The 25,310-nt window shown below is 44.7% G+C and overlaps 3 protein-coding genes across 5 annotated transcripts; 2 read left to right on the top strand and 1 right to left on the bottom strand.

Annotated features, from left to right (window-relative positions):
• On the top strand, positions 1–22,162 carry LOC134226229 (uncharacterized). 3 transcript variants are annotated; one of them, XM_062706851.1, is made up of 5 exons: positions 1–158; positions 11,510–11,891; positions 12,126–12,654; positions 12,728–12,844; positions 21,865–22,162. In XM_062706851.1, the coding sequence occupies exons 2-5, from the start codon at positions 11,562–11,564 to the stop codon at positions 21,948–21,950; spliced, it is 1,062 nt and encodes a 353-aa protein (XP_062562835.1). In that variant the 5' UTR covers positions 1–158; positions 11,510–11,561; the 3' UTR covers positions 21,951–22,162. The 3 variants fall into 3 exon arrangements, with proteins under 3 accessions (XP_062562835.1, XP_062562836.1, XP_062562837.1); XM_062706852.1 differs by lacking the exon at positions 1–158 and adding an exon at positions 224–575; XM_062706853.1 differs by lacking the exon at positions 1–158 and adding an exon at positions 582–754.
• On the top strand, positions 18,292–21,847 carry LOC134221387 (uncharacterized). Its single transcript, XM_062700578.1, has 2 exons — positions 18,292–19,453; positions 21,786–21,847. Exons 1-2 carry the CDS (start codon positions 18,739–18,741, stop codon positions 21,845–21,847), a joined length of 777 nt encoding a protein of 258 aa, XP_062556562.1. The 5' UTR covers positions 18,292–18,738.
• Positions 22,123–24,897, bottom strand: LOC134226231 (NF-kappa-B inhibitor-interacting Ras-like protein). The gene is made up of 3 exons (XM_062706854.1): positions 24,650–24,897; positions 24,240–24,476; positions 22,123–22,917 (listed from the first exon to the last, which is right to left on the bottom strand). Exons 1-3 carry the CDS (start codon positions 24,761–24,763, stop codon positions 22,612–22,614), a joined length of 657 nt encoding a protein of 218 aa, XP_062562838.1. The 5' UTR covers positions 24,764–24,897; the 3' UTR covers positions 22,123–22,611.
• Between the last annotated feature and the right edge of the window lie 413 nt (positions 24,898–25,310).

The following is a 25,310-nucleotide window of genomic DNA, read 5'->3' as shown; positions in this document are numbered from 1 at the left end:
AGTTCAGTACCTGTCGCAGTTCTGATTCAAACATCGGTCCGTTAACATTATTTCGAGGCGTTATAACTAGGTGCCAGAGGTGCGGACGCGTGGTGCTTTGATATTCGCAGCTGACGCCGTCATATTTACGGAAGAACTTGAGATTCGCGACGGAAGGAGTAAGTTCGATTTTAATAAATTTAATGTGGAGCATGATAGTGTGATTCAAAAAGTGACAATCATGTTTGCGCTTATATAAGCTGCAATTAAAAAAAGGAAACCATAAAGATACGATGGTACAGTTAATATGAGTCAGGTGAATTTCGGTGATACATGCGTGACTTTACTCTACTGATATCGACTGCATTTCAATTGGAGCAAATTCACACCGCCTAATCTTATCAGCGGACAGGACGACGGAATTAGATACGTGCGCGGCTTACTACTTGTACTTACCTATAAGGTCATCTATTCCGATGGTATCCATCGACATCGGGTAACTGGCGAGCAGTGAATTGAAGAGCTCTGGAAGGTTGTGACGGATAGATTTAATACAGTGGTTATAGAGAATGATTCGTTATGATCCATGATCATCCGTAAGTGCTCAAAGAAAAAAATGTGTGCTACAGCGTGATTGTGTCAAACAGGCGATAATGAGCTCAAAGCTCAATACGGCTTGGCAACAACAGCAGGAAGAAAGAGTACTTTGAAGACAAACTATCCAGCTGTTATTAAACAACGAAGAGTGCTAATAAGTTCAGCCTTAGCTTCCACGGCAAGTTGTGAACCTAAATTAATATCATTGTTCGTGAATGTACGGAAGAAATAATGTACTCTTTTTAAATTTAAGTTTTGAAAGTATAGAAATATAGTTTTTTTTTCTGTTTATACTAAAATGCGCATAATCAAAAACTGGAATATCAAACATTATTTAACAATACATATCCCCAGATGAATAAAAGAGTGCGTGATTTACAGTATGGGGTCTTCCTTGATCGTGCGTGCGGTGAGGTGCGGTAAGGCTACAAAGTAAAACAATACTGAAGGTTGATGGGGTCGATTCCCGGTTCGGTCTAGGAAATTTTCAGACAGAAAAATGTCTCGACTTCTTTAGGCATTAAAGAGTCATCGTGTTAGTCTCATGATATACGAATGCAAAAATGGTAATTTTGCTTGAAAAACTTCACAGTTAATAACTGTGAGAGTTCTGAATGAAGCTACAAGCGGCAATGTCCCAGTGGAGGATGTAATGCCAATAAGAAAAAGAAGATGAGTGATGATATACAGTTCATATTAGTCCTCCCAAAAAAAAAAAATATGTTTTCCGTAATTGATACAGTGGCAGCAGTAGGGTTCAATTAATTTTAAGATTTTCGAACTCTCTTCCCGTGGCATACCTACATCGCATTTTACTTATTCAATTAAGTGACTACATCTGCCTATTCTTTCTGTTTATCTGTGTTAATACCAATCAAAAATACCAACCAACTTTATCAGTAGTCTGCTTATCTTTCGCTCCATCAAACTTCCCACTTTCAAATGTCGTTTTGATAATGGTCGCCGCCTTGGAGCTCTACAAATCACCCCCAAGCATACGACAATTTTGCTCACATCGGGAATCACTGGTCAAGCACCTGTTGGTTACAGAATTTCGATTGGATCCATGGGTGGAATGAGTCAGGAGAATTTCGGCGACACATATACCTACGTGACTTTGCTGTTCAGATATTGATAGAATTTCAATTGACAGAAATGTCACCGTTGACTAATCTTATCAGTTATCACATCAAATAACACATGTAGATATGTGCAAGGGGGCTACTTACATGTGTTATGTGCTTGGTGGATCTATCGATACATGCGAAACTATCAAATGTAGGAAGTAAGATCTATACAAAATGGTTATAATTGCAGAAAAATATCATATGTTTGTTCATCGTTAGATGAAATTTCACACCACAGAATATTGCCCATTGAGGCATTTATTAGGATAGTTAATCGTAGATATCGTACTTGAAAAAAGATACAAAAGGCAAAAAATATATTATTAAAATTTATTTTATTGCGAATATTTTTGAAAATCTTAGGGAAGAAATAAACACATATTTGCTATGTTTTTGCAAAGTTGGATTATTCAACCTCCTCTCCTATACTAGTGCCCCCCACCTTGAGCTTAACGCTACCCATCAAATCCTGTGCAACGATTGTGCTATTTTTTTTACACGCTAGCATCCCCGAAGAACTTCGTTTAGCCTAAAATTGATTTATTCTCTTCTTAGTTCATGCCGATCGGTTCAGTAGTTTCGGAGTCTATAAGGCTCAAACAGACAGAAATTCATTTTTATGTAGGGGAAATGTTTCGATCTCCATCTCACTGTACATATATCCATCTCATCGCTAAACAAAGAAATACGGCACCAAATTCCTCGCTTCTTTTTGTCAACATGCGTGCTCACTGCTGAAAAAAATCACAAAAATAATAAACAAACCAAATTCCTTTCCATTGCTTTGTTTTTGATGGGATTGAAATAGGAGCTATGAGATGAAGTGGCGAACCGTTCCCCTATTTAGAAGATTTCCATCCACTCTTTCTTCCAATCCTGGTCGTTTTTTTTAGATCTTCACTGTTTTCCGAAGCTTGCCCAGAATCGCCCAGAATTTTTCTGTTAGTCGAAGTTCTAGCGAGTTTGGCGGATTTCGCCTCCTTCGACACAAAACAACATCTTTGGTTTTGTGTGGCTCCTAATGACTGGAGCGAAATGCGATGACAGCAGCTCTCCGTCGGTGCGTGTGCACGCCACGGAGATCGAGAAGAGGCCAAGTCATGGCTTGCTGCTTACCGATTGACACGCTGAGGTGGTAATATATAATCACACGCTGATGATAACTTACTCAAACCCCACATTCCCCTTCTCCTCTCACAAAAAAAGGAACAAAAAAAATCCTCTAGCATAGGAAGCAGTGTTTTTTTTTCTTCAAACTTATTTTTGCGAGACGATGATGAACGTTGAACATATTGCATTTGGAAAACCGATTAATGCATTTGAAAACTGAACTCCAAAATAAACTTGTCTTAACATCGGGGTTTTCAATCGAAGAACAACTATATTGAAGTCAATAGAATGTCTCGTTTAAATGGTAATCTAAGTTGGTACCTAGTGTTTTGATATTGATCTCTCAAGAGACAGCAATAATCTAAATAACTTATTCTGCCGAATGAATCCAACTATCAGCCTCGTGTATGTCTAGCTGACTTTCAACATGTCGATGTTCAACTTCCGAACAATCGCCTATACCTCAATTTTAGACTTATGTTAACTAGTACTATTAGCCAACCAGTCCAAACTCTAGTTTTTTGAATGCTGGCAACGTTTTTTTTTAACTTTGTGAATTTCGGATATCTGATCCAACGGGCAATTCCGATATGACTACTAAGTCAGTGAATCAAAATATAAACTTCAAGATAATGTGTTTCGACTTCCAAACAACTTTGAGGCATATGATGGTTCTCCATATGTCTACGATTCCGTTAGAATAAGCTTAACTTGTGGTCTCATGTATACTGTCAATGGCATAAATTTTAAATTAAAATTATTTTAACCAAAATCTATGCCTCCAGGACTTATCCTGGAATTTTCTAGATCGGCAACACTTTTTTTCGGCTGTCTCCCTTTGTGATTTTCCAAACCACAATCCATTTTCTAGCGATCTTCCAGACGCGCTTTGTGATTTTCCAAACCACAATACATTTTCCACCGGTCGTTCCGACGCGCTTTGTGATTTTTCAAACCACAATCCATTTTCCAGCGGTCTTCCCCACGCGCTTTGTGATTTTACAAACCACAATCCATTTTCCACCGGTCTTCCAGGCGCGCTTTATTGCAATACGAACCACTTTGGTTATAATTAATAATAATTATAAAGTTTGGTAAACAATTTTGATTTAACCTATTTTTCGACCAAGTAATATTCAGTCAAATGGTTTTCCACTTAATGACCTTCGATCAAAACACCCATTTCTTTTTTGAACAATTAATCGTGGAAATTCAAGAGGATTTGTTATGGAAAATACAAAGAAACTTCGGAGAATATCTCATGATTTTTATATTTCGCGTATATTCCGAGAAACTTTCGTTAGAAATTATGAATAGTTTTTTGCGGAAATTCCAAATATTTTTTCGTAGAAATAATTATCAAACATTTTCACTTCGAAATAAAAAAAATCTCATGGGAAATTCAAAAACTTCCCTGGAGCTTCAAAAGAATTTTACGTGGAAACTTCAAAATATTTCCTGTGGAAAATCCGAAAAAATACCATTAAATATTTTGGAAAACCTGGAGAAGATTTTTCTATTAATTTTTAATTAATCTTTCGAAAAAGCTGTGAAAATTCGCTGCACCGATTCACGCTGCCGCCTGACGCGATGTTGGCACTATATTTTTATTTCGCACGGCCCGTTTCTATTTTCGGCGGACGTAGATATGATCGATTTGACCCACAAGTAAACTCCAGATCGTTTTCACCACCGATTTCTGTAAACTGCTTTAAGTTTTCGTTCATAGTGCTCATTATAGGAAGCCAATTCCACGATGCACAACGTGGACAACCGGCTTCACTCAACCCCAGGATCTCAAGCGCACTCTTCATGCAACACACCTCATCAACAAGTTGACAGCTTTGACAAATAAAGAAACCTAATTACTATGAAAATACATATTTTGTAAATTTAATTCCGTTCCGTGAATCAATGTACGTGCCAATTAGAATCCACATGTATTCTAGAAGGTCTATTCTATGAAATTTAAATGCAATTCTCGAATTGAAAAGCCGACATATAGTTTTGTAGAGTAAACACACCAAATTTCTATGAAAATATGCTGCCCATGATCGCATATTTGCAACATATACATTTTTGTCGATTTTAAGATAGGCCCATGAATCATGAACCATTGTTTTGTAACATTAAGCAAAGTGAAACAAAAATGTTTTAAATTAGTTTTTTTTCGATTTTAAGGACGGCTACCCAGTCTTGAATTATTGAAACAAGATGTATATTTATCCGACGTTTCGACACGGGGATGGTGTCTGCATCAGGTATTTGTTCCTAGTCTATTGTTTAGACACGAAAGACCATCACGTTGCACCCTCTGCGCATTTCGAAGGTACTCGAGAATGCCCCTGAAATTCGAACTACGCACATCATTCGATCCATCGTTGCCTCGATCAACCGTATCAGTTTATCCGGAAATCCGTTTATCGTGCATTAGCTGTCATAGCTGGTCCCGATCGATTGTATCATATGCGGCTTTGAAATCGATAAATATATGATGTGTGGGCACGTTGTATTCGCGGCATTTCTGCAATACCTGACGTACGGCGAACAGCTGGTCTGTGGAAGAGCGTTCACCTATAAATCCCGTCTGCACAGTTAAAAATTCTGGAAATTACATGCCATGGAAATATTTGAACCCATATTTTTGTGTTCAATAGCCTCTAGTTTTACATCCAACTTTTTCTTGTACGCAATATTGAATACTCCATATTAATGACAACCTGTAATTTTAAAAAGTGATGGAAAAATGAGCCGAATCGAACGAAGCCTTTTTGTTACATCATATATACTGTAACATTTTTATACTGTGTGGTACTGCCCCACAAACTCTCTTTCAATTGGTGTTAGTCGACGGCATAAAATTTGGGAGAGTACCTTGTAGGCGGCGTTCAGCAATGTGATTGTGCGGTAGTTGCTACAATCCAGCTTATCGCCCTTTTTGTAAATGTGACACACGACACCTTCCATCCACTCCTGCGGCAGAACCTCATCCTCCCAAACTTTGGTAATCACCCAGTGCAGCGCTCTAGCCAGTGCCTCACCAGCGTGTTTAAACAGCTCTCCTGGAAGTTGGTCAACTCCAGGGGCTTTGTTGTTTTTCAGCCGGCCGATCTCCTCCTGGATTTCCTGGAGATTCGGAGCCGGTAGTCGCGTGTCCTAGCTCATAGGTTCATTACCATACCGCCACCGTTGTCTGCCATATCACCATTCAGGTGCTCTTCGTAGTGCTGCCGCCACCTTTGGGTCACCTCACGCTCGTTTGTAAGAAGGTTCCCGTTTATGTCCTTACACATATTGGGCTGTGGCACGTGGCCCTTACGTGAACGGTTTAACTTCTCATAGAATTTTCGTGCGTTATTAGCGCGGTACAGTTCCTCCGTCTCTTCATGGTCTCGATTTTCCTGCTAGCGCTTTTTCCACCGAAAAATCGAGTTTTGTCTGTTCCGCGCCCGTTTTTATCGTGCCTCGTTCGCCGTCATGCGGTGTTGCAGCAATCTCACCCATGCTGCATTCTTCTCCTCAACTAACTGCTCCCATTCGCCGTCATACCAGTCGTTTCTATGATCCGGGGCCATCGTGCCTAGTGCAGCGATTGCAATGCTTCCAATGGCGGATCGAATATTGCTTCAGCCATCTTCAAGAGATGCTGTGCCTACCTGCTCTTCCGTTGGGAGTGCCACTTCCAGCTGCTGCGCGTAGTCTTGGGCTAGCCCAATGTTTAGCCGTGGCGGACGACTCCGATGCGAGTTGTACACCGTCGAGAGTTTTGAGCGCAGGCATACTGCAACGAGGTAGTGGTCGGATTCAATATTCGCACTGCGGTAAGTGCGTACGTTCGTGATGTTGGAGAAGAATTTACCGTCGATTAGAACGTGGTCGATTTGGTTTTCCGTTTCTTGATTAGGTGATTTCCATGTGGCCTTGTGGATATTCTTGCGGGAAAAGAAAGTGCTTCGGACTACTATTCCGCGGGAGGCTACAAAGTTTATGCATCGTTGGCCGTTGTCGTTCGATACGGTATGCAGACTATCCGGTCCGATGACCGGTCTATACATTTCCTCCCTTCCTACCTGAGCGTTCATGTCACCGATGACGATTCTGACGTCCCGCAGCGGGCATCCATCGTATGTCTGCTCCAGCTGTGCATAGAACGCTTCTTTCTCGTCGTCGGGTCGCCCTTCGTGTGGTCTGTGCACGTTGATGATGCTATAGTTGAAGAATCGGCCTTTTATCCTCAGCTTGCACATCCTTGCGTTGATTGGCTACCACCCAGTCACGCGTTGGCGCATCTTTTCCAGCACTATGAAGCCGGTTCCCAGCTTGTTGGTGGTGCCACAGCTTTGGTAGACGGTAGCCGCTCGATGCTCGCTTTTCCATACTTTCTGTCCTCTCCAGCAGATTTCCTGCAGCGCTACGACGTCGAAGTTGCGGGGATATAATTCATCGTAAATTTTCCTGTCGCAACCAGCGAAGCCTAGTGATTTGCAGTTCCATGTTCCAAGCTTCCAATCGTGATCATTTATTCGTCGCCTAGGTCGTTGCCGATTGTATTGAGTCGTATCATCTTCTATGTCGTTCGTAATGGTTGTTTTAAAGGCGGTTTATTGGGCCTGCGCAAACCTCCTGTCTCGTCGGAGGGCCGTCGTGTCAGGTCTGTTTTGTGTCCCACCTGACACCAGGACGTGAGCTTGTGCACTTTGAGCGGCACACGGTCGTTTTGGTGGAGCCTACTTGCGGATACATGCAGCTTTTTATAGAGGTTTAGCAGGGCCCACTGTCAAACCCCACCACATCCTAGGCAGGCGCCACAACTCGCAGATGGCCTGGGGAGGGGTCGTCAAGCCCTTGGACATAGTTCCTGCTGCCTCAGCACTCTGATAACATGCAATCAACAGTGATTATAGCGTTTTCCGCTACTTATAGTTTCGATAGGTGTTAAACCATTTTCATTACATCTCTTCGAAGTTATTATTCTTGTATACATCGGCCGATTTTTTGGATATACTGTATGTCACAAAAACTGTCTTTGAGTTCGGGACTTCAGATCTACTGCAACTAAAAAGCCTATATGTGTCAAATATTTTTTTGTTTGAAATATGGTAAAACTTGTTCATCACATCTGCTGCGATACTGCTTTTGTAAACATGAGCTTCTCACGTCGCTGATGGGCTAATTCATGCCCACCACATTTCTGATGGAAGCAGCGAACCGTCACACTGAGCTTCGAGTGACGGAAGCTCCAAGTAACCATTAGCACTATATTTCACCTTTTCGGCAATATAAAGCTATCTAATCCAGGCTATATAAGCCAATATAAAGCAAGTCTGCACCAGTGATGTTATCGATCATTTAGTAATCTGCGTTCGATCATTTAGTAGTTTGTCATTAACTCATTCCAGAGGCTAAATTTCAAAATGTGTTGTATGGTGGACTTTTAGTGCGAAGGTTTTTCTACAACTCTCCTGAACAGGTCGATGTTCGAATTCCACTGCTAAAGGAGTTACGGTGTTAGTTGCTATACTTATACTAAATGATAACAAAATATGCAATCAATTAGTCTAAGTTACTGCTACTAGCGCTATAGCTCCGTTATTAGTGAAATTCAAACAACGAACTGTTAGGCAGAGTTGTAGATAAACCTTTGCACTAGAAGTCCACCATACAACACATTTTGAAATTTAGCCTCTGGAGTGAGTTATTGAAAAACTACTAAATGATCGAAGGCAGATTACTAAATGATCGATAACATCCTTGGTCTGCACTGTGGCAGCGTTATAGTCGCACGTACGGATGAATGTTCACGGTTACCTTCTGAACTCAAAAACGGTTTTGATGACCCAGGATACCCTCAAACCATTTACACATGTCTCTTGATCTTAAGGAATGTATTATGCATATGGTTGAATACATATCCTAGCTTGAAGCGACGAAAAAAGCTAGAGTGGTGACTGTAGAACGTAAGCTCAGAACTTACGCAATCACAAGACGCGTCTCGAAGACCGTCGAAAAATGGTTTGTGGTTTGCTAAATCACAAGACGCGTCTCGAAGACAGTCGGAAAATGGTTTGTGGTTTGAAGAACATCAAAGCCTCGCCTGGAAGACCGTAAGAAATTGGTTTGTGCTCTGCAAAATTACAATGCTCGTCTGAAAGATCGGTGTAATTGGATTTGTGGTTTAGAAAACTATAAGGCCGAAAAAAATGTATTATAGTTTGTGAAACTACAAGGTGCGTATGGAAGACCATCGGAATATGGTTTACGATCTAGACAATTTCAAAGTCCTTCGAGCGTTGATTTTGATTGAAACAAATTTAGATTTCCTGAAGCCACTTGGCGACGTACATTAGACTACCAGTTCAGCTATGATATAACGAAATCTGAGAGAAATGGAGAAATATTCAATGCTGTACTGTTCGAAACTGTTTGGAAAGTCAAATATATTATCTGGAAATTTATCTTGGAATGTACTGACTTAGCAGCCATAGCGGGATTACCTGTAGGCGCAGATATCTTGAAAAATTAATAAGGTTTCTCGGATTTTACAAAGCTATTCGGAAGTTCGAATTTATTATGCGTAAGATTAGTTTGGAGTTATTAGCTAGCAATACTATAGTTGATGGCAAATGGTTAATGGTGTACTATACGCGAAATTAAAAGTTGGATTAAATGTACGAATTGGATTGGTATTGGATTGGATTTGGATTAATTTTGGATTGGATTTGGATTGGATTGGATTTAGATTGGATTTGAATTACATTTGGATTGGATTTGATTTGGATTAGCATGGATTTTCTTATCTTCATTAGGTTGTTCTTAAATCTTATTAGTAATGTAGTTCAACACCGTTTAGCTTTGGATTGCATTTTGGTAAGATTTGGAATGTTTGTTAGAAGAAATTGTAATTGTATTTGACAAACAAAAGAAGGTCATTGGCTTTGTAAATTTGCTGTTCACTAATCATCCAACGAAAGTATGAATCACGTTTTGTCTTTCGCGACCCACAGTTTGGGAACCCATGCTCTGAATCATTGTTCTGGTATTAAAACCATGATGTTGAAGACAAGTTAATTTTGGTGTGCAGTTTTCAATGGAGCTCATAGCCCAGGAGAAAAACAAGCATTGCATCCTATGCTAGAAGATTTTTGTTTGCATTTTCAATGAGAGAAGAAGGGAATTGTGGGGTTTGAGTAAAATGCCTTCAGCGTGTGTTAATAGATTTCACACACCAACGTGCAGCAAGCGAGCAGCAAGCCATGACTTGGCCTCTTCCAATCAGACCTCCGCGGCGTGCACACGCATCCAAGGAAAGCCTCTGTCACAACTTCGTGTCCGGTCAATTAGGGCCACACAAGAACCAAGGATGGTTTGGGTAACCCAGGATGCCGCAAAACCCACTTCCCATGTCGTTGTTGTAGATCGAAAGATCTGAACTCAAGGGCAGTTTGGATGACCCAGGATATCCCAAAGCCCCTTGTCTTGATCTTTAGGAATATGTCAAGGATATGATTGAATACATATCCAAGCAGAAAGTGACGAAAAAGCTTGCGTGGTGACTGTAGATCGCAAGTTCTGAATTCAAGGACAGTTTGGATTTTCTAGTACACCCCGAAAAAATATTTTCCAACTTGTTTTGTCAGTTCTCCATTATTAATCACGAAAAAAAATGGAACATATCAAATTTACTGGGTAATGACGCTTAGGAAAATTTGGGTCTGAAATGGTTTTAAAGATCAATTTCACAGTAGGTACATTATACGATGATTGAATGAACTTTTATATAGATTTCGGCTGATTTATTAGGAGTTGGGTTATGCACTTTGGAATTCATTGATTGTCATGAAACCGTGCGTATGTTATCAAAGGTGGGTCTTAGATATGTGTTGTAGCGCGCGTTACTCTGCATATGTTTGAGCGCGCGCGAAACTACACATCGTAGCGACAAATCCGCAACTACACATTGTCGCAGCGCAGTTACCGGTTGGGATTTTCGTAGAAAAAAAAACTTAGTCGACGAGAAAGACAAAACTACAAACGGAAAAAGAACTTTCAAAACCACATTTCCACTAATATACCTAAAAATAAGCATTTGCACATAGACCAGCCCCCCTGGGCGGTGTAGCAGCAGAACAAGTTAATATTTGATGGACCGTAGTTCAAGGACCCATCCATATCCTGATTCCGGCTCCGATGGATGATTGATTCCATGTAAATAATTACACATGCCGTTGCGGTCCCATATCAGCGATTCGCAGTCGGCCCGATTCACCTACTTAGGGATTCAGACCTATTATAGACGGCATTATTGTTTGCTATTTATCATGATGACTGAAATCGATATCGTATATATTCAATAGGTTCGTCATATATATTCAGTGTGGAATGGCAAGAGCAGACAAATGATTAGGACGGTTAATTTGTTGGCTTTGCTTTTGAAGGAAGTGATAAAATCTCTTGATCAGATAGTGGTACCTACTAGAGATTCCTGTTAGTCACGTGATGCGTATTGCAGTAAGCTACTATACGGGAACATTCACGCTGACTATTTGATATCTAATCACATTGAGTATTTGTACTTCCATTTGCCGCTGTGGCGTGGTTGGTGTTTGCAATATGATTGAATATGAAAGCAAATATTGATCCGTAATCATGTAAACAGACCATAATGCCTCTACAATTATCTTTGTTTTGTTTTACAGGGCTCACATGATATATATTATATGATCAGATAAAACCAACTTTAGCCACAAAATGGGAAAAAGTGACCCGCTTTTGGTTCACTACAAGGACTCCTTATATGACTTGTCGGGCTTTGCTCACAAACATCCCGGAGGACTTAATACACTAAAAGGGCTACATCAGAAGGACATGCAGGAACGGTTTGAGAAAGCTCCAGGTCATTCAGAAGCGGCCAAATATCTAATGAAGGAATACAAAGTCTGTGATAAGAACAATAATGTAATCAACGGCAAATCAAATAGCCACATCAACGGAATTAAAAACGAGATAAACGGAACAAAACATAACAATGGAGCCATTCCAAATGGAGTCATTCCCCAGACCACCGACGACAGCATGGAGGTGAGTGATCCACGTCACAAAACAGAACTAAACAAAAATCACCGTTTGTAGGTACATCATGATCGATCAGTAAAGCCGTCGCTTGGTAGAATATTATCTTATCACGTGGCTGTTCGGTTATGCAAATAGATAAGGAAATCAAAAAATGACTAATTCTCCCCGCCTTTTCCTGAGTCGTGTTATCACCTGCCGATTTTGAACAAATTATCATTTCGAAATGTTTAACCCCTACAGCACCTCGTCGACTGGAGCAAACCGATGCTAGTACAGATAATAACCCTTCGCAAGAACTATGTCGAGTGGGTGAACAAACCGGTAGACCGGGAGCTGCGCTTGTTTGGGCCCGCGTGGTTAGAGAACCTTACCAAGACGCCCTGGTGGTTAGTGCCTGCGTTCTGGATCCCTGCCATCACGTACATCGTCCACTATGGCGTTAAACACAATCTATCCAAACCGCCCGAGGAGCTAACCCTCGGCGATCATCTCTCTCCGGTTGTGTTCGGCTGTCTGTGCTTCGGTGTGCTGATGTGGACTCTGCTGGAGTACTCTCTGCACCGGTGGGTGTTCCATCTAGATCCTAAGGATAACCGGTTCCTTCACACATTCCACTTCTTGCTCCATGGTCTCCACCACAAGGTACCGTTCGATCCGTACCGGCTGGTATTCCCGCCAGTTCCTGCAGTGATACTGGCCACGCTCTTCTATCAGCCGGTGCGATTGCTGCTCCCTTATCCGCAGCTTATGTTGGCGGGTGGATTGATAGGTGAGTCGGACAATGAGCTCCTTTGTCAATTCAATTTAAATTTTTCTTTATTATTACTTTATTTCCACACTAGGATACCTCGCGTACGATATGATTCACTACTACATCCATTATGGAAGTCCCAACGGAGGTCATTTGTACCATATGAAACGATATCACTATCAGCATCACTTTGTGCATCATGATTTAGGTAAGTTGAGTAAAAAACACACTAAGTATATAACTTCCCATGCCACCAAATCCAAATTTAAGTGTGTGTGATGCAGGGCCTCCCCGGAGTCAGGATCGGCTCACAACAGCGTCTGTTCTCCATGTTAGGGGCGGCTGATCATCGTCCGAGTGCACCATGGTCCACCGGAAATTTAGGGGGTTTGGTGTCAGGCCCTGCAAGCCAGCCTTTAAAAAAACATACGCAACGAACAATCAACAAGAAAGTACGGACCGGAAACATCGGCGAAGACCACTGCGACGAAAAGGGACTAGCGATTGGAAACTCGGTTCGTGGAACTGCAAATCTCTCAATTTCATCGGGAGCACACGCATACTCGCCGATGTGCTCAAGGACCGTGGATTCGGCATCGTAGCGCTGCAGGAGGTTTGTTGGAAGGGATCAATGGTGCGAACGTTTAGAGGTAATCATACCATCTACCAGAGCTCCGGCAACACACAAGAGCTGGGAACAGCTGTCATAGTGATGGGCGATATGCAAAAGCGCGTGACCGAGTGGTGGCCGATCAATGAAAGAATAAGCAGGTTGAGGATCAAAGGCCGGTTCTTCAACTTCAGCATAATCAACGTCCATAGCCCACACTCCGGAAGCACTGATGATGACAAGGACGCATTCTACGCGCAGCTGGAACGTGAGTACGACAGCTGCCCAAGCCACGACGTCAAAATCATCATAGAAGATTTGAACGCTCAAGTTGGCCAAAAGGAGGAGTTTAGACCGACTATTGGGAAGTTCAGCGTTCACCGGCTGCCGAACGAAAACGGCCTACGACTAATTGATTTCGCCGCCTCCAAGAATATGGCCATTCGTAGCACCTACTTCCAACACAGCCTCCCGTATCGGTACAGCTGGAGATCACCACTGCAGACAGAATCACAAATCGACCACGTTCTGATTGATGGACGGCACTTCTCCGACATTATCGACGTCAGGACATATCGTGGCGCTAACATCGACTCTGACCACTATCTGTTGATGGTTAAACTGCGCCCAAAACTATCCGTCATCAACAATGTTCGGTACCGACGACCGCCGCGGTACGACCTAGAGCGACTGCAGCAACCTGATGTCGCCACCGCATACGCGCAGCATCTCGTGGCAGCGTTGCCGGAAGAGGGTAAGCTCGATGGGGCCCCTCTTGAGGACTGCTGGAATACAGTCAACGCAGCCATTAACGACGCAGCGGAGAACAACGCACTACGGGGAACATTTGAATGGCGCTGGCAGTGGCACGCAGTGAAAGTCAAGGCAGCGGAAAGGATGACTACGTCAGTCCAGCGGACGATGGAAGCCAACCAGCCCCCACCTTGAGGGAAGTTAAGGATGCCATCCAACAGCAAAAGACCAATAACGCAGCTGGTAAGGATGGTATCGGAGCTGAGCTCATCAAGATGGGCCCGGAAAAGCTAACCACTTGCATGCAACTGATAGTCAGAATCTGGGAAACTGAACAGCTACCGGAGGAGTGGAAGGAAGGGGTTATATGCCCCATCTACAAGAAAGGCGACAAGCTGGAGTGTGAGAATTTTCGAGCGATCACCATCCTTAATGCCGCCTTCAAAGTGATATCCCAGATCATCGTCTGTCACCATTACACACTCAGTTTTTATTTCTGCAGCGTGGCAAAAATGCGCACAGCCGTGTGCCAGCAAAATAAATAACTGATATTCCGGCAAAAATGACGTTTGTTAGCTGATTTTCGCAAATTATTTGCTGATTATCAGCAATTTTTACAGAAATCTCGGCAAAAAACATGTTTGCTGGGGCACGGCTGTGCGGTTCTCGGTAAAAGTTCAACATTTTGCTGAGATCCCGATAAAAAAAATTAAGTGTGTAGTGAATGAGTTCGTGGAAAGATATCAAGCCGGCTTCGTTGACGGCCGCTCGACAACGGACCAGATCTTTACTGTACGGTAAATCCTTCAAAAATGCCGTGAGTACCAGGTTAAAACGCACCATCTGTTCGTTGATTTCAAGGCGGCATACGACAGTATAGACCGCGTAGAGCTATGGACGAGAACAGCTTCCCTGGGAAGCTTACCAGACTGATCAAAGCAGCGGTGGATGGTGTGCAAAACTGTGTGAAGATTTCGGGCGAACACTCCAGTTCGTTCGAATCGCGCCGGGGATTAAGACAAGGTGATGGACTTTCGTGCCTGTTGTTCAACATTGAGCTAGAAGGTGTCATGCGGAGAGCCGGGTGTAACAGCCGGGGTACGATTTTCAACAGATCCAGTCAATTTATTTGTTTCGCGGATGACATGACATGTCGGCCGAAACGTGAAGCAACAAAAGTTTGACTGGTGGTGAATGCGTCAAAGACAAAGTGCATGCTTGTGGGCGGAACCGAGCCCGACAGGGCCCGCCTGTTAAGCAGTGTTACGATAGACGGGGATACCTTTGAGGTGGTCGAGGAATTCGTCTACCTTGGATCCTTGCTAACGGCTGATAACAATGTTAGTCGTGAAATACGAAGGCGAATCATTTGTGGAAGTCGGGCCTACTACGGGCTCCAGAAGAAACTGCGGTCAAAAAAGATTCGCCACCGCACCAAATGTGTCATGTACAAGACGCTAATAAGACCGGTTGTCCTCTACGGACATGAACATGGACAATGCACTCGGAGTTTTCGATTTGTTAGACGGGTGCTTAGGACCATCTTTGGCGGTGTGCAAGAAGACGGTGTGTGGCGGCGAAGAATGAACCACGAGCTTGCTCAACTCTACGGCGAACCCAGTATCCAGAAGGTAGCTAAAGCCGGAAGAGTACGATGAGCAGGACATGTTGCAAGAATGCCGGACAGCGACCGGCAGGTATGAGACGGCGTGGAGCACAGCGAGCGAGATGGGCAGACCAGGTGTACGACTTGACGAGCGTGGGGCGTATTCGAGGATGGAGAGATGCGGCCTCGAACCGTGTATTGGGGCTTCAAATTGTTGATTCAGTGTTATCTATTTAGATGTAGACTAAATAAATGAAAATGAAATGAAGACGTTCTAGCTCGGCTTCAATCTTTTTGGTTGACGCATACGGAACAGAACGCTTTGGACGAAAAACGGGTTTAGTACATGGCTTGACTGTTAGCGATGGGCATGAGCAGGACAGGGAGAAACTTCAAGCTCTCATTGGACAGCATTAATGTCTTGATTGTTTCATCGAACGTCACTTCTTTTGGTTTCTTCGGAAGAATTTAGTTCACATACTTTTTGTGAGCTACAGTACTTAGATTCCGAAGCAGCAGACGAACTGTCCATCATGTCCATCCAGAGTTTGAGCGTCTTCTTCGAACAGATCGTCGTATTTGGCATACCAGGCTTCGAAAGTTACTCCTGCTTCCGGGTCGAAATTAAACTCGTTGATGGCGCTTGATAACGATACTATCAGAAATTCGGTTAGGTTCGGTTCGGAAATTGGTTCCGTCGACGTGGTTCTTCCGGATGCTGCTGAATGATTCGCAGATTACCGTCCCCTTGTCCTTCTTGAACAACACAAACTTCTGCAGCCCGAGAAGCTGATAGTTTTTCGAGAATGCGCCCTTGACATATATATTGAGACATATCCAGCTTTTCGCGCACGGTAATGGCGGCTCTGTTGATTTAAAAATGTATCCGTCCCCGTATTTCTTTGACATCGTACTTGGGTTTGACATTTCGATTAGCCTCTCCCCTCATCCTGGAACAGGAGGAAAACGGAATGTCAAACCCAAGCCAGATGTCAAAGAAGTACAGGGACGGATACACTTTTAAACCCACAGAGCCGCCATTACCGCGGGCAGCGTAGTTCGCCTCCGCGCGGTGCTCGCTGGAAACGATAGCGTATCAACGGCAGTTGAAGGGCTAGGCGGCTAAATGAACTACAAACGAGAGAGCGCGGTAGCGCATAGAGGCTGACGCCAGTAAGGTCTCAATTATGTTTCTGGCAGGCACGTCATGGCTATGTGTACGGTATATTGTGTTATTGTGAAGCGAGGGCTGGCAGTCTGACATTCTACTCTCTTAGTAGGGCCGGGTGACACCGACTCGAAACGGCGAGTGGGCTAATGGCTAGGCTGTCTTCCGTCCCATAAAACCGTGGCGGGCCTTGTAGCACGCTGCCCAATCCTGCCATCCAGTTTTGCCTACTGGGTGGGAGTAGGCTCAGATGCCCTTTCCTGACTTGCGCTGATCTGGCTCTGAACACGCAAGTGTCAACCCTCGCATGGCCTCCCTGCTTGCCGCAAGGCAGGCATAGATAACCATGGGATCACTGAAGGCGACTACTCCAGTAGGATTCGGCGGCAGCCGCAAGGGGGACCCATACAGCAATGAGTGTCGAAAGAAATCAATCATTGGAGTTGGAGGTGATGGACCCCTTTGCCAAAAGGGGTCTAGCGAGGTCCCCTATTAAAGAGGGTCGAGTGGAGTGACGGTTGCTGCTATGGGCAGTACCGAAGAGTCTCCAGTGGTGGTGGGGAGTAGCCCTACCTGCACGCCTGACGTGCCACTACCAGGGATACGGGTGGTGGCCGAGCAACTCGTTGAGATCATCGAGTTCATAAGCGGCAGGCAGAACACCAACAAGGAGCTTAAGCAGAGCCTGTTGGTGCTTCGGCAAGCTGTTCGTGTCGCAAGACAAGAACAGGACGCTTATATCAGGCGTGTAGCGGCAGCAGAGAAGGTAGCCAAAGGTACGCAGACCAAGGCCCTCTCCTCCCCTAGCGGTGTTACTGCGGCGAAAGAGGCGACCGCCCTTACGGCCAGTGAGGGTAAGAAAACGCCAAGTTCGAAGCGACCCAAACGCGTGTGCCCAAGAAGGCGAAAGGCACTAGACAGGCACAAGTTGCTGAGCCACAAGCTGGCCCCAGCCAGCCATCGGTATCCGCCGAAGGGGACGCAAATCCTTGGCAGCTGGTCAGTAGGGTGCGGAAGTCTAACACCCCTCGACCTACGAAGAAGGTGAGAGACGGAGGCGAGGCCTTGTTGGTGAAAACCGACAAGGACAAATACGCCGATGTCCTGAAATTGCTGCAAGCGGCCGATAGCCTATCGGCCCTGGGCCAGGATGTGCGAAGCGTCAGACGTACCAAGAACGGTGAAATGATCTTGGTACTGAAGCGTGGCGCGCAATCCAGCGGGGTGGCTTACAAAAAGCTTGCCCAGGAGGCCTTGGGGGACGGCGCTCAGGTCAGGTCGTTGGGTGCGGAAGTGACCCTCCAGTGTAAGCAACTGAACGAGGTCACGACCGCAGAAGACGTCGTCTCTGCCGTCAAAGAGCAGTGCGGCACAGAGGTTGAGCGGTCCTCTGTACGTCTAAGAGGGGGATTCTTTGGTACGCAGGTAGCCTATCTCAGACTACCGGTGGCTGACGCCAAAAAGGTCACTGAGAAAGGGAACTGGTCAGTATGCCCAGTAAGCGTGCTCCAGCCACCTTCAGTGGACAGGTGCTACCGGTGCCTTGAGTCCGGGCGCAAGTCTTATGACTGCAAGGGCCCAGACCGAAGCAAGATGTGTCGTCGCTGCCAGTAAGAAGCAGGCCCGGAACCATGCTATGGGCGGGCCTGCGTGTCCCTTCGGAGAAGCCAATCGAAAAAAGCCGTGCAAGTAACACAGCTGAATCTGAATCACTGTGCACCTGCCCAGCAACTGCTGTGGCAGGCGGTCTCGGAGTCGAGGACCGATGTCGCCCTCCTGTTCGACCCGTACAACGTCCCTGCCGACAATGGCAACTGGGTGGCGAACGGGTCTAGGTCGGCGACAATCTGCACAACGGGAAGGTACCCCGTTTAAGAGGTTGTACACTCCTCCGCGGAGGGTGTCGCGATAGCCAAGATCAATAGGGTGTTCTATTGTAGCTGCTACGCCCCACCAAGGTGGCCAATGGAACAGTTCAACCAGATGATCGACAGGCTATCGTCCGACCTAGTAGGTCGGAGCCCGTTCGTTATAGCGGGAGACTTTAATGCTTGGGCAGTGGAATGGGGCAGCCGCTGCACCAATCAGAGGGGACAAGCGTTACTCGAGGCACTTGCAAAACTCGACGCAGTGCTTGTCAATGACGGAGCCAGTAGCACGTTCCGTAGGAATGGGGCCGAGTCATGGATAGATGTAACGTTTGTCAGCCCCGGTCTGGTCTCTGACCTGGACTGGAGGGTAGACGAGGGCTACACCCATAGTGATCACCTAGCAATTCGCTTCAAGATCAACTATGGTGTGCAGCGTCCGAGGGCGGGTGATCCCTGTCAGGTCCGTGGGTGGAAGTCCAATCACTTCTACAGCGAAGTTTTCACCGCGGCCCTGGGACTGGAGGCCAACACCGACAATCTAAGCGGGGATGCGCTGGTAGCTGTCCTATCACGCGCGTGCGATGCTACTATGCCGAGGAAAGCCCTGCCAAGAAATGGCAGACGCCCGGCATACTGGTGGAGTGCCGAAATTGCAGCCCTACGATCAGCCTGCCTCAAGTTTAGACGTAGGACGCAACGAGCCCGCACCGAGGAGGAAAGAGCGGTCCGCCGGGAAGTGTTTCGAGCTGCAAGACTGGCCCTTAACAAGGCCATTAAGAGCAGCAAGAGAGCGTGCTTCGACAACCTGTGCGAGGGTGCCAATGCGAATCCGTGGGGTGACGCCTATAGGATCGTGATGGGCCAAGTCCAAAATGGGGCTCTTCACCCCTCGAACGGTCACCGGACCGGTTGGCGAGGATTATCGAAGTACTCTTCCCGTCCCGTCCCTGGCCTCCTGTGCTGCAAGGCGCTGGGAGTGAGGCCGAAATGGTGGCTTCGGTGACGAACGAAGAGTTACTCGCAGTGGCTAACACCCTTGCGATGAACATCGTCGGCTTTGCTGACGATGTAACCCTAGAGGTCTACGGGGAGTCAATCCCCGAAGTAGAACTAACCGCAGAACACGCAATCAGCACTGTGGCGGACTGGATGAGAGCGAGAGGCCTTGAGCTCGCTCAACATAAGACGGAGGTGGTTATCGTCAGCAACCGTAACTCGTAAGTCGGCACAACATGCAGTTGTTCACGTGGGAGACGTCGCGATCACTTCAAAGCGGAGTCTGAAGATTCTTGGGGTCATCATAGACGACAAGCTTACCTTCGGTAGCCATGTCGAATATGCGTGCAAGAAGGCTTCGACTGCTGTGGCGGCATTATCGAGGATGATGTCCAACAGCTCCAAGGTGTGTGGTGTTGAACTTAGTCTGTAGATTAAAAAAACACCTTAATAAAGAAAAAAAAAAAAAAAAAATCCAAGGTGTGCGCCAGTAGACGTAGGCTACCGCTTGATGTGTCTCAGGGTGATATCGGCCTACCGCACGGTATCGCACGACGCATCCTGCCTGATAGCGAGTATGATGCCAGTCGGGCTGGTCATCCGGGAAGACGAGGAGTGTTTTGAGCTACCTGGCACCAGAGGAGCCCGCGAGCGTACCAGAGTGACTTCGGTTGCCAGATGGCAGCGCGAGTGGGATAACTCCTCGAAAGGTAGGTGGACCCACCGGCTGATTCCTAACATATCAAGCTGGGTGGGGAGACCCCATGAGGAGGTTCACTTCCATCTGACACAATTCCTGTCAGGCCATGGCTTTTTCCGACAGTACCACCACAGGTTTGGGCACGCGGAGGTCCCCGTCTGCCCTGACTGCCCAGGTGTTGACGAAACTGCAGAGCACATACTGTTCGTATGTCCTCGTTTCGACGTCGAAAGAAGAGCAATGCTAGACGTGGACACAACTCCGGATAACCTTATCCGGTGGAGAAGTGGAACGCAGTCTCGACTGCAACCACTCAGATTGCCTGCAGCTTGCAGAGAATCTGGCGCGCCGAGCAACAATCGACAAGCATGACTAACTTGTGATTGGTTAGTTAGAGCGAAAGTGTCGAACGCGGAGACGTGTGTGAATGGTCTGCCCACGCAGAGGTATTGGCGCAGCGGGTGGCAACCGAGATCGTCACCTCGAAGCATGGCAGAACTGTGAATGAATAGGTATATGTATGGACTGCACACGCCGCGCTGGGAGTTGCGCAGGAATGTTGGTTCCTATGACTGTTGATACCCCGCGGCGTGGCAGAGGAGTGTGGGTGAGCATCCAAGTCAGTCTCACACGGTACAAAGGAATGAGCCTACAAATAAGTCTCACACGGTATGTTTGAGTTGGGCGAGGTGAGTCAGACTCACATGGTATGTCAGAAGTGGGAACCTAAGCGAAATGTCCCACAAGGGATGCCAGAGCGAGTGTTAGGTCGAATGACTAGAGTAGTATGTGTCAGCGCGAACTGAATGAAAGAGGTGAGCAGTCTCAGATGGTATGATAAAGGTGGGCATACAAGTCAGACCCTTATGGCATGAGAAGGGTGGGCACACAAGTCAGACCCACACGGCATGACAGAGGTGCAACAGAGTATGTAGGGTGTGTTTGAGGGTGCGATAGAGTGAGCACCCAAGTAAGACTCGCATGGGACGGGTGCCTGTGTGAGCGAGAATGAGCGAGTACGTTAAGTACTGCCATCCCCCAGAAGTAGTGGGAGGTAATTCCTGGGGGAAACAATGGCGGAGCCCAAGGGAGTTTAGTCGGTATTACCGGTACGGTCGAGTCCGACACTCCAGCACACTTCCGTGTGGTAGTTTGGCAACTACAATGCACGTGTGCTGGGTTAGTGTGTAAATGCATTCTCCCTTGTAAAAAAAAGAGCTGCCATTACCGTGCGCGAAAAGCTGGATTGCTTCGAGTGCGGTTTCGTTAATCCTCGTCGTCAAAAGTGTTATGTTCTACCTACTCATTGAACAATAATGAACTGAACAGTTTGAGTGGTAGAACAAAAATGAATCTATTTTAATAATGACATAATACGTTAAGAAATCATGGCTTGCTTGATAGCTCCAACAATTTTCAATTTCCGTTTTTCCCGGTGCTCCCAGTTTTCCTTATCACTGGCCAGCCTGTATTCAGCAAAACCACAATAACTCAACTAAAAGGTTGATTTCTTCTTACTTTCAGGTTTCGGCATCAGCAGTACGTTATGGGACAAGGTATTCGGCACAACAATCCTGTTGCGCAAGCTCAAATATCTCCTAAAGTGGTAGACATTCGTTTTATTTAAACTCCGCAACAAAACAGCGTTAATGCGTTGCCAGAAGACATGCAGCAGTACCAAATAAAGTAAAGCAAAGTACTTACCTAATGTTAAGAAACACGTGTTTTACTATCCCATGGTTAATTGTACAGCAGAAGATACACCGTGTCGCAATGAAAACATTTTTATGTAAAGTAAAATAAATGTATTTCTTTCATTTAAGACTTGTCTGTTTTTTGTATAGCTCAAATAATCTAATTTTTGCTGTTGCTTAATCGTATTAAGTACAATTTAAGGAGATACACGTTTCAATAGATGACTAATAGGAAGCAAAACGCTTATAAACTGGGTGCATTACGTACCTCTAATACATGATCATAACTTAAAAGCTAAACTGGATACTGATAATGGTGCATTTACTTTTGGATATTTATGTAAATTATCCTAAAAAAATAAAGTGCAGTCTAACAGGTTCCCTGATCAAAAAGGAAGAGAAGCTAATCTTCATAGAATAATAGTTGTAATTGCAGCGAAACATCACTAAGAGTAATTATGCCGGATTATTCCAACATAACCAGTCTTCAATATAAAAAGAGTCACATAAAATTTGGCCCTAGCTCGAGCATTTTTTGGTTGTAAGAACAATAATACGCCAACTGAAGCGGTGTCGACTAACTGTTGTCCACTTTGGAGGTTTTCTGAGTAAGCTGGCGGAGCTGCGGAAAGCTACTCTTCGTCTGAGGAGGATACAGCCGGCTGGCCAACTGGACAAACGGTTCGTACAGCGAGGCACGCTCCATTGCGTTGACGGTGTAATGTTTGATTCGTTCTCGAGCGCACCAATTGTTCGCTCGAGTCAGGTTGGACTCGATTGCGTCGTTGTTCATCTGATACTGTTGCTGAGAGGAATTGATCGGGGATGATCCGGCCGAGCGCGACTGCCGTGATCGCATGTTTGCTATCACAATGATGAAAATCTAAAAATGCAAATGAGAGCTTTGATTATCATGTCCCGATTTTAGCACGTTTTCGAACCGATTTTGTCACCCCAAAAAAAATTAAAAATGTATGTCTGCCTTTCTGATTCATATTTGTGAAAGGAATTTAAAAATTAAAAATTAAAACTTTGTCACAAACCCTATTTTAACACCCCAAAATTCTCAGGAGGAGGGGTGATAGAATCGGGATCTTACTGTACTGGCTAATGTTTTTTGTAAGATTTTGTGACAATACATGTTTACTAGGTATACAAAAAAGCGTGACAGAGGGGGGAGGGGAGGTCTAGAAATCTCAAAAAGTAGTGGACGTCATATTTGAATCGCCCCACTGGTGTCAGGTATGTAGAAAAGTGTTCGCTACTAGGCCTACTAAATATTTTTTGCTAAAGGTGTTTATTTTCGAGAAATTAAACTCATTTTAGAGAAAGTTAACTCCTAGTGTCCCGCTGTAAGCACGCGATACCTGCCAGAGTAAACGTGACTAACGTGCAATACGATGCGATGCAACTCACGCAAACGAATAACAATTACAGTATCGACCCGATTTTGTCACTCCCCGATTTTATCTACCCCCGATTTTATCACGTTTCCGAAACGATTTTGTCCCGTTTTCGACCCGATTTTGTCACCCCAAAAAAATTTAAAAGTTTTAGTCGTTCTTTTTATTTATGTAAATAATACCGCAAACAACAATGATTTTCAAGAAATAACTTTTACCGCCTGTGGTTTATTATGAATCATTTCTGAGTACCTGTCAAGAATTTTGTAAGCCTTTTCGACAAGAAATTATGGTTTCCGTTCACTTATTCTGGCTTCCCAAGGCATAAAATGATAGTCGGTAGTCGAAGTCTTCACCTATGAGGCGTTTCGAATGAAGGGAGAATTGTCGATACCTCGCATCTCAAAGCATATGCAGCCGAAGAAATCAATCTCCATCAATTTTCTCTCTTTTAAATAGAAGTGACAAAAAAATTTAGGTTTAAAACTCCAAAATGTAGGTTTTTGTTGTCTTCTTTTGTCCAGAGCTGGTCTGAAGGTCCACACAAACAAATCTTCAACCAAGCTTTTTATAGTCTATTGAAATTACGAGATTCTTTTTACGGAATATCATATGAAATGAAAATAAAATGAGTGAACTTTGACATCAAGATACTTTGTATCATGTCATTAAACCCGTAACCTCAATAGACTATTACTTTTAATTGACTTTAATTGATTAGGTAATAGAACTCTTTTTATCTCTGAAACTCGCCCTTATCTCAGAAACGCTGCAAATTATTCATGTTGACTGAAAAACTTACTTCTTTCTTATCCTTAAACTTATCGATGTCGCTCTTGATTCCGCCCAGCATATCCAAACTGGACGGATCACTTGGGTCGTAAACTAGAATAAACGCATCCGGGTAGGTCAAATAGTGCCTAGGGAGTTGGACGCTGCCTTGCAGACCCGCTGTATCGTAGATTCGCAGCGTATCTCGACTGCCCTTTCCGGTATCCACACTGGCCACATAGGTGTCCTCAATTGTGCTGTGGATTTCCTGAAACCATAATTCCATCAGTGTTACTCATTTTCTAAACCTAGCAATCCGTCGCAGGCAAGCCCTCGCAGCTAATGCGTAAATTGCACATTAATTAGAGAAAGTCCAGTTATTCACCCAGTTTCCGTTTCAAAGCCAGGGAGCATTACTCATAAGTAGGTAAATGTACTTACCGACTCGATGGTAACATTACCGTAGATCAGTTGTTCCAGGATGGCAGTTTTTCCTACGCCTTTACCACCGCAAATTACTACTTTACTCACTTTACTTATCTTTGAGGTCAGCATTTCGTATACAGCGTTTAGCTGATTATAGAATAATCATTACTTTTCATTAGATTTTTGGTAAATTAACGCGACTAAAAAGTAAAAGCGCTTTGGCGGAAGAATTTTCACCGTTGTTTACAACAAAGATACGAACAGTCAGAGAAACGTCGAAAACGCAAACTGAATGAGCAAAGTTAGCTCTTGCAAATATCATCGTCCGTTATGGTTTGTGTCCAAGGAATGTCGTAAAATTGTAGCTGCATTCTGCAATGGATTTCTAGTACCACTCTAGTACCACTAAAATATATACACGGAACCGCGAAACAACTCACTTTATGGTTCCTTTCACTCAAATCCGCCCTTGCGTGGAAGAAGCCAAAAATAAGTAAAATGCGAAAAAAAAAACCGGTGAGTACTTTGCCTTCACTCCCGTGTTGAATTTTTACCCACTATGAAGTTTCACCAACTCAAGTTTATGTTATTTTCACTCACCCGAGACTATGGTGAAAACAACTCAAATTTGGCTTCTTCCACGGAACAGCACACGTTGGGTCGATGCAGCTATCTT

Source organism: Armigeres subalbatus, chromosome 3, assembly GCF_024139115.2.
Source record: "Armigeres subalbatus isolate Guangzhou_Male chromosome 3, GZ_Asu_2, whole genome shotgun sequence".
Classification (NCBI taxonomy): domain Eukaryota; kingdom Metazoa; phylum Arthropoda; class Insecta; order Diptera; family Culicidae; genus Armigeres; species Armigeres subalbatus.
Note: the sequence above shows the minus strand (reverse complement) of the source record. Positions and strands in the feature narration are given on the sequence as shown.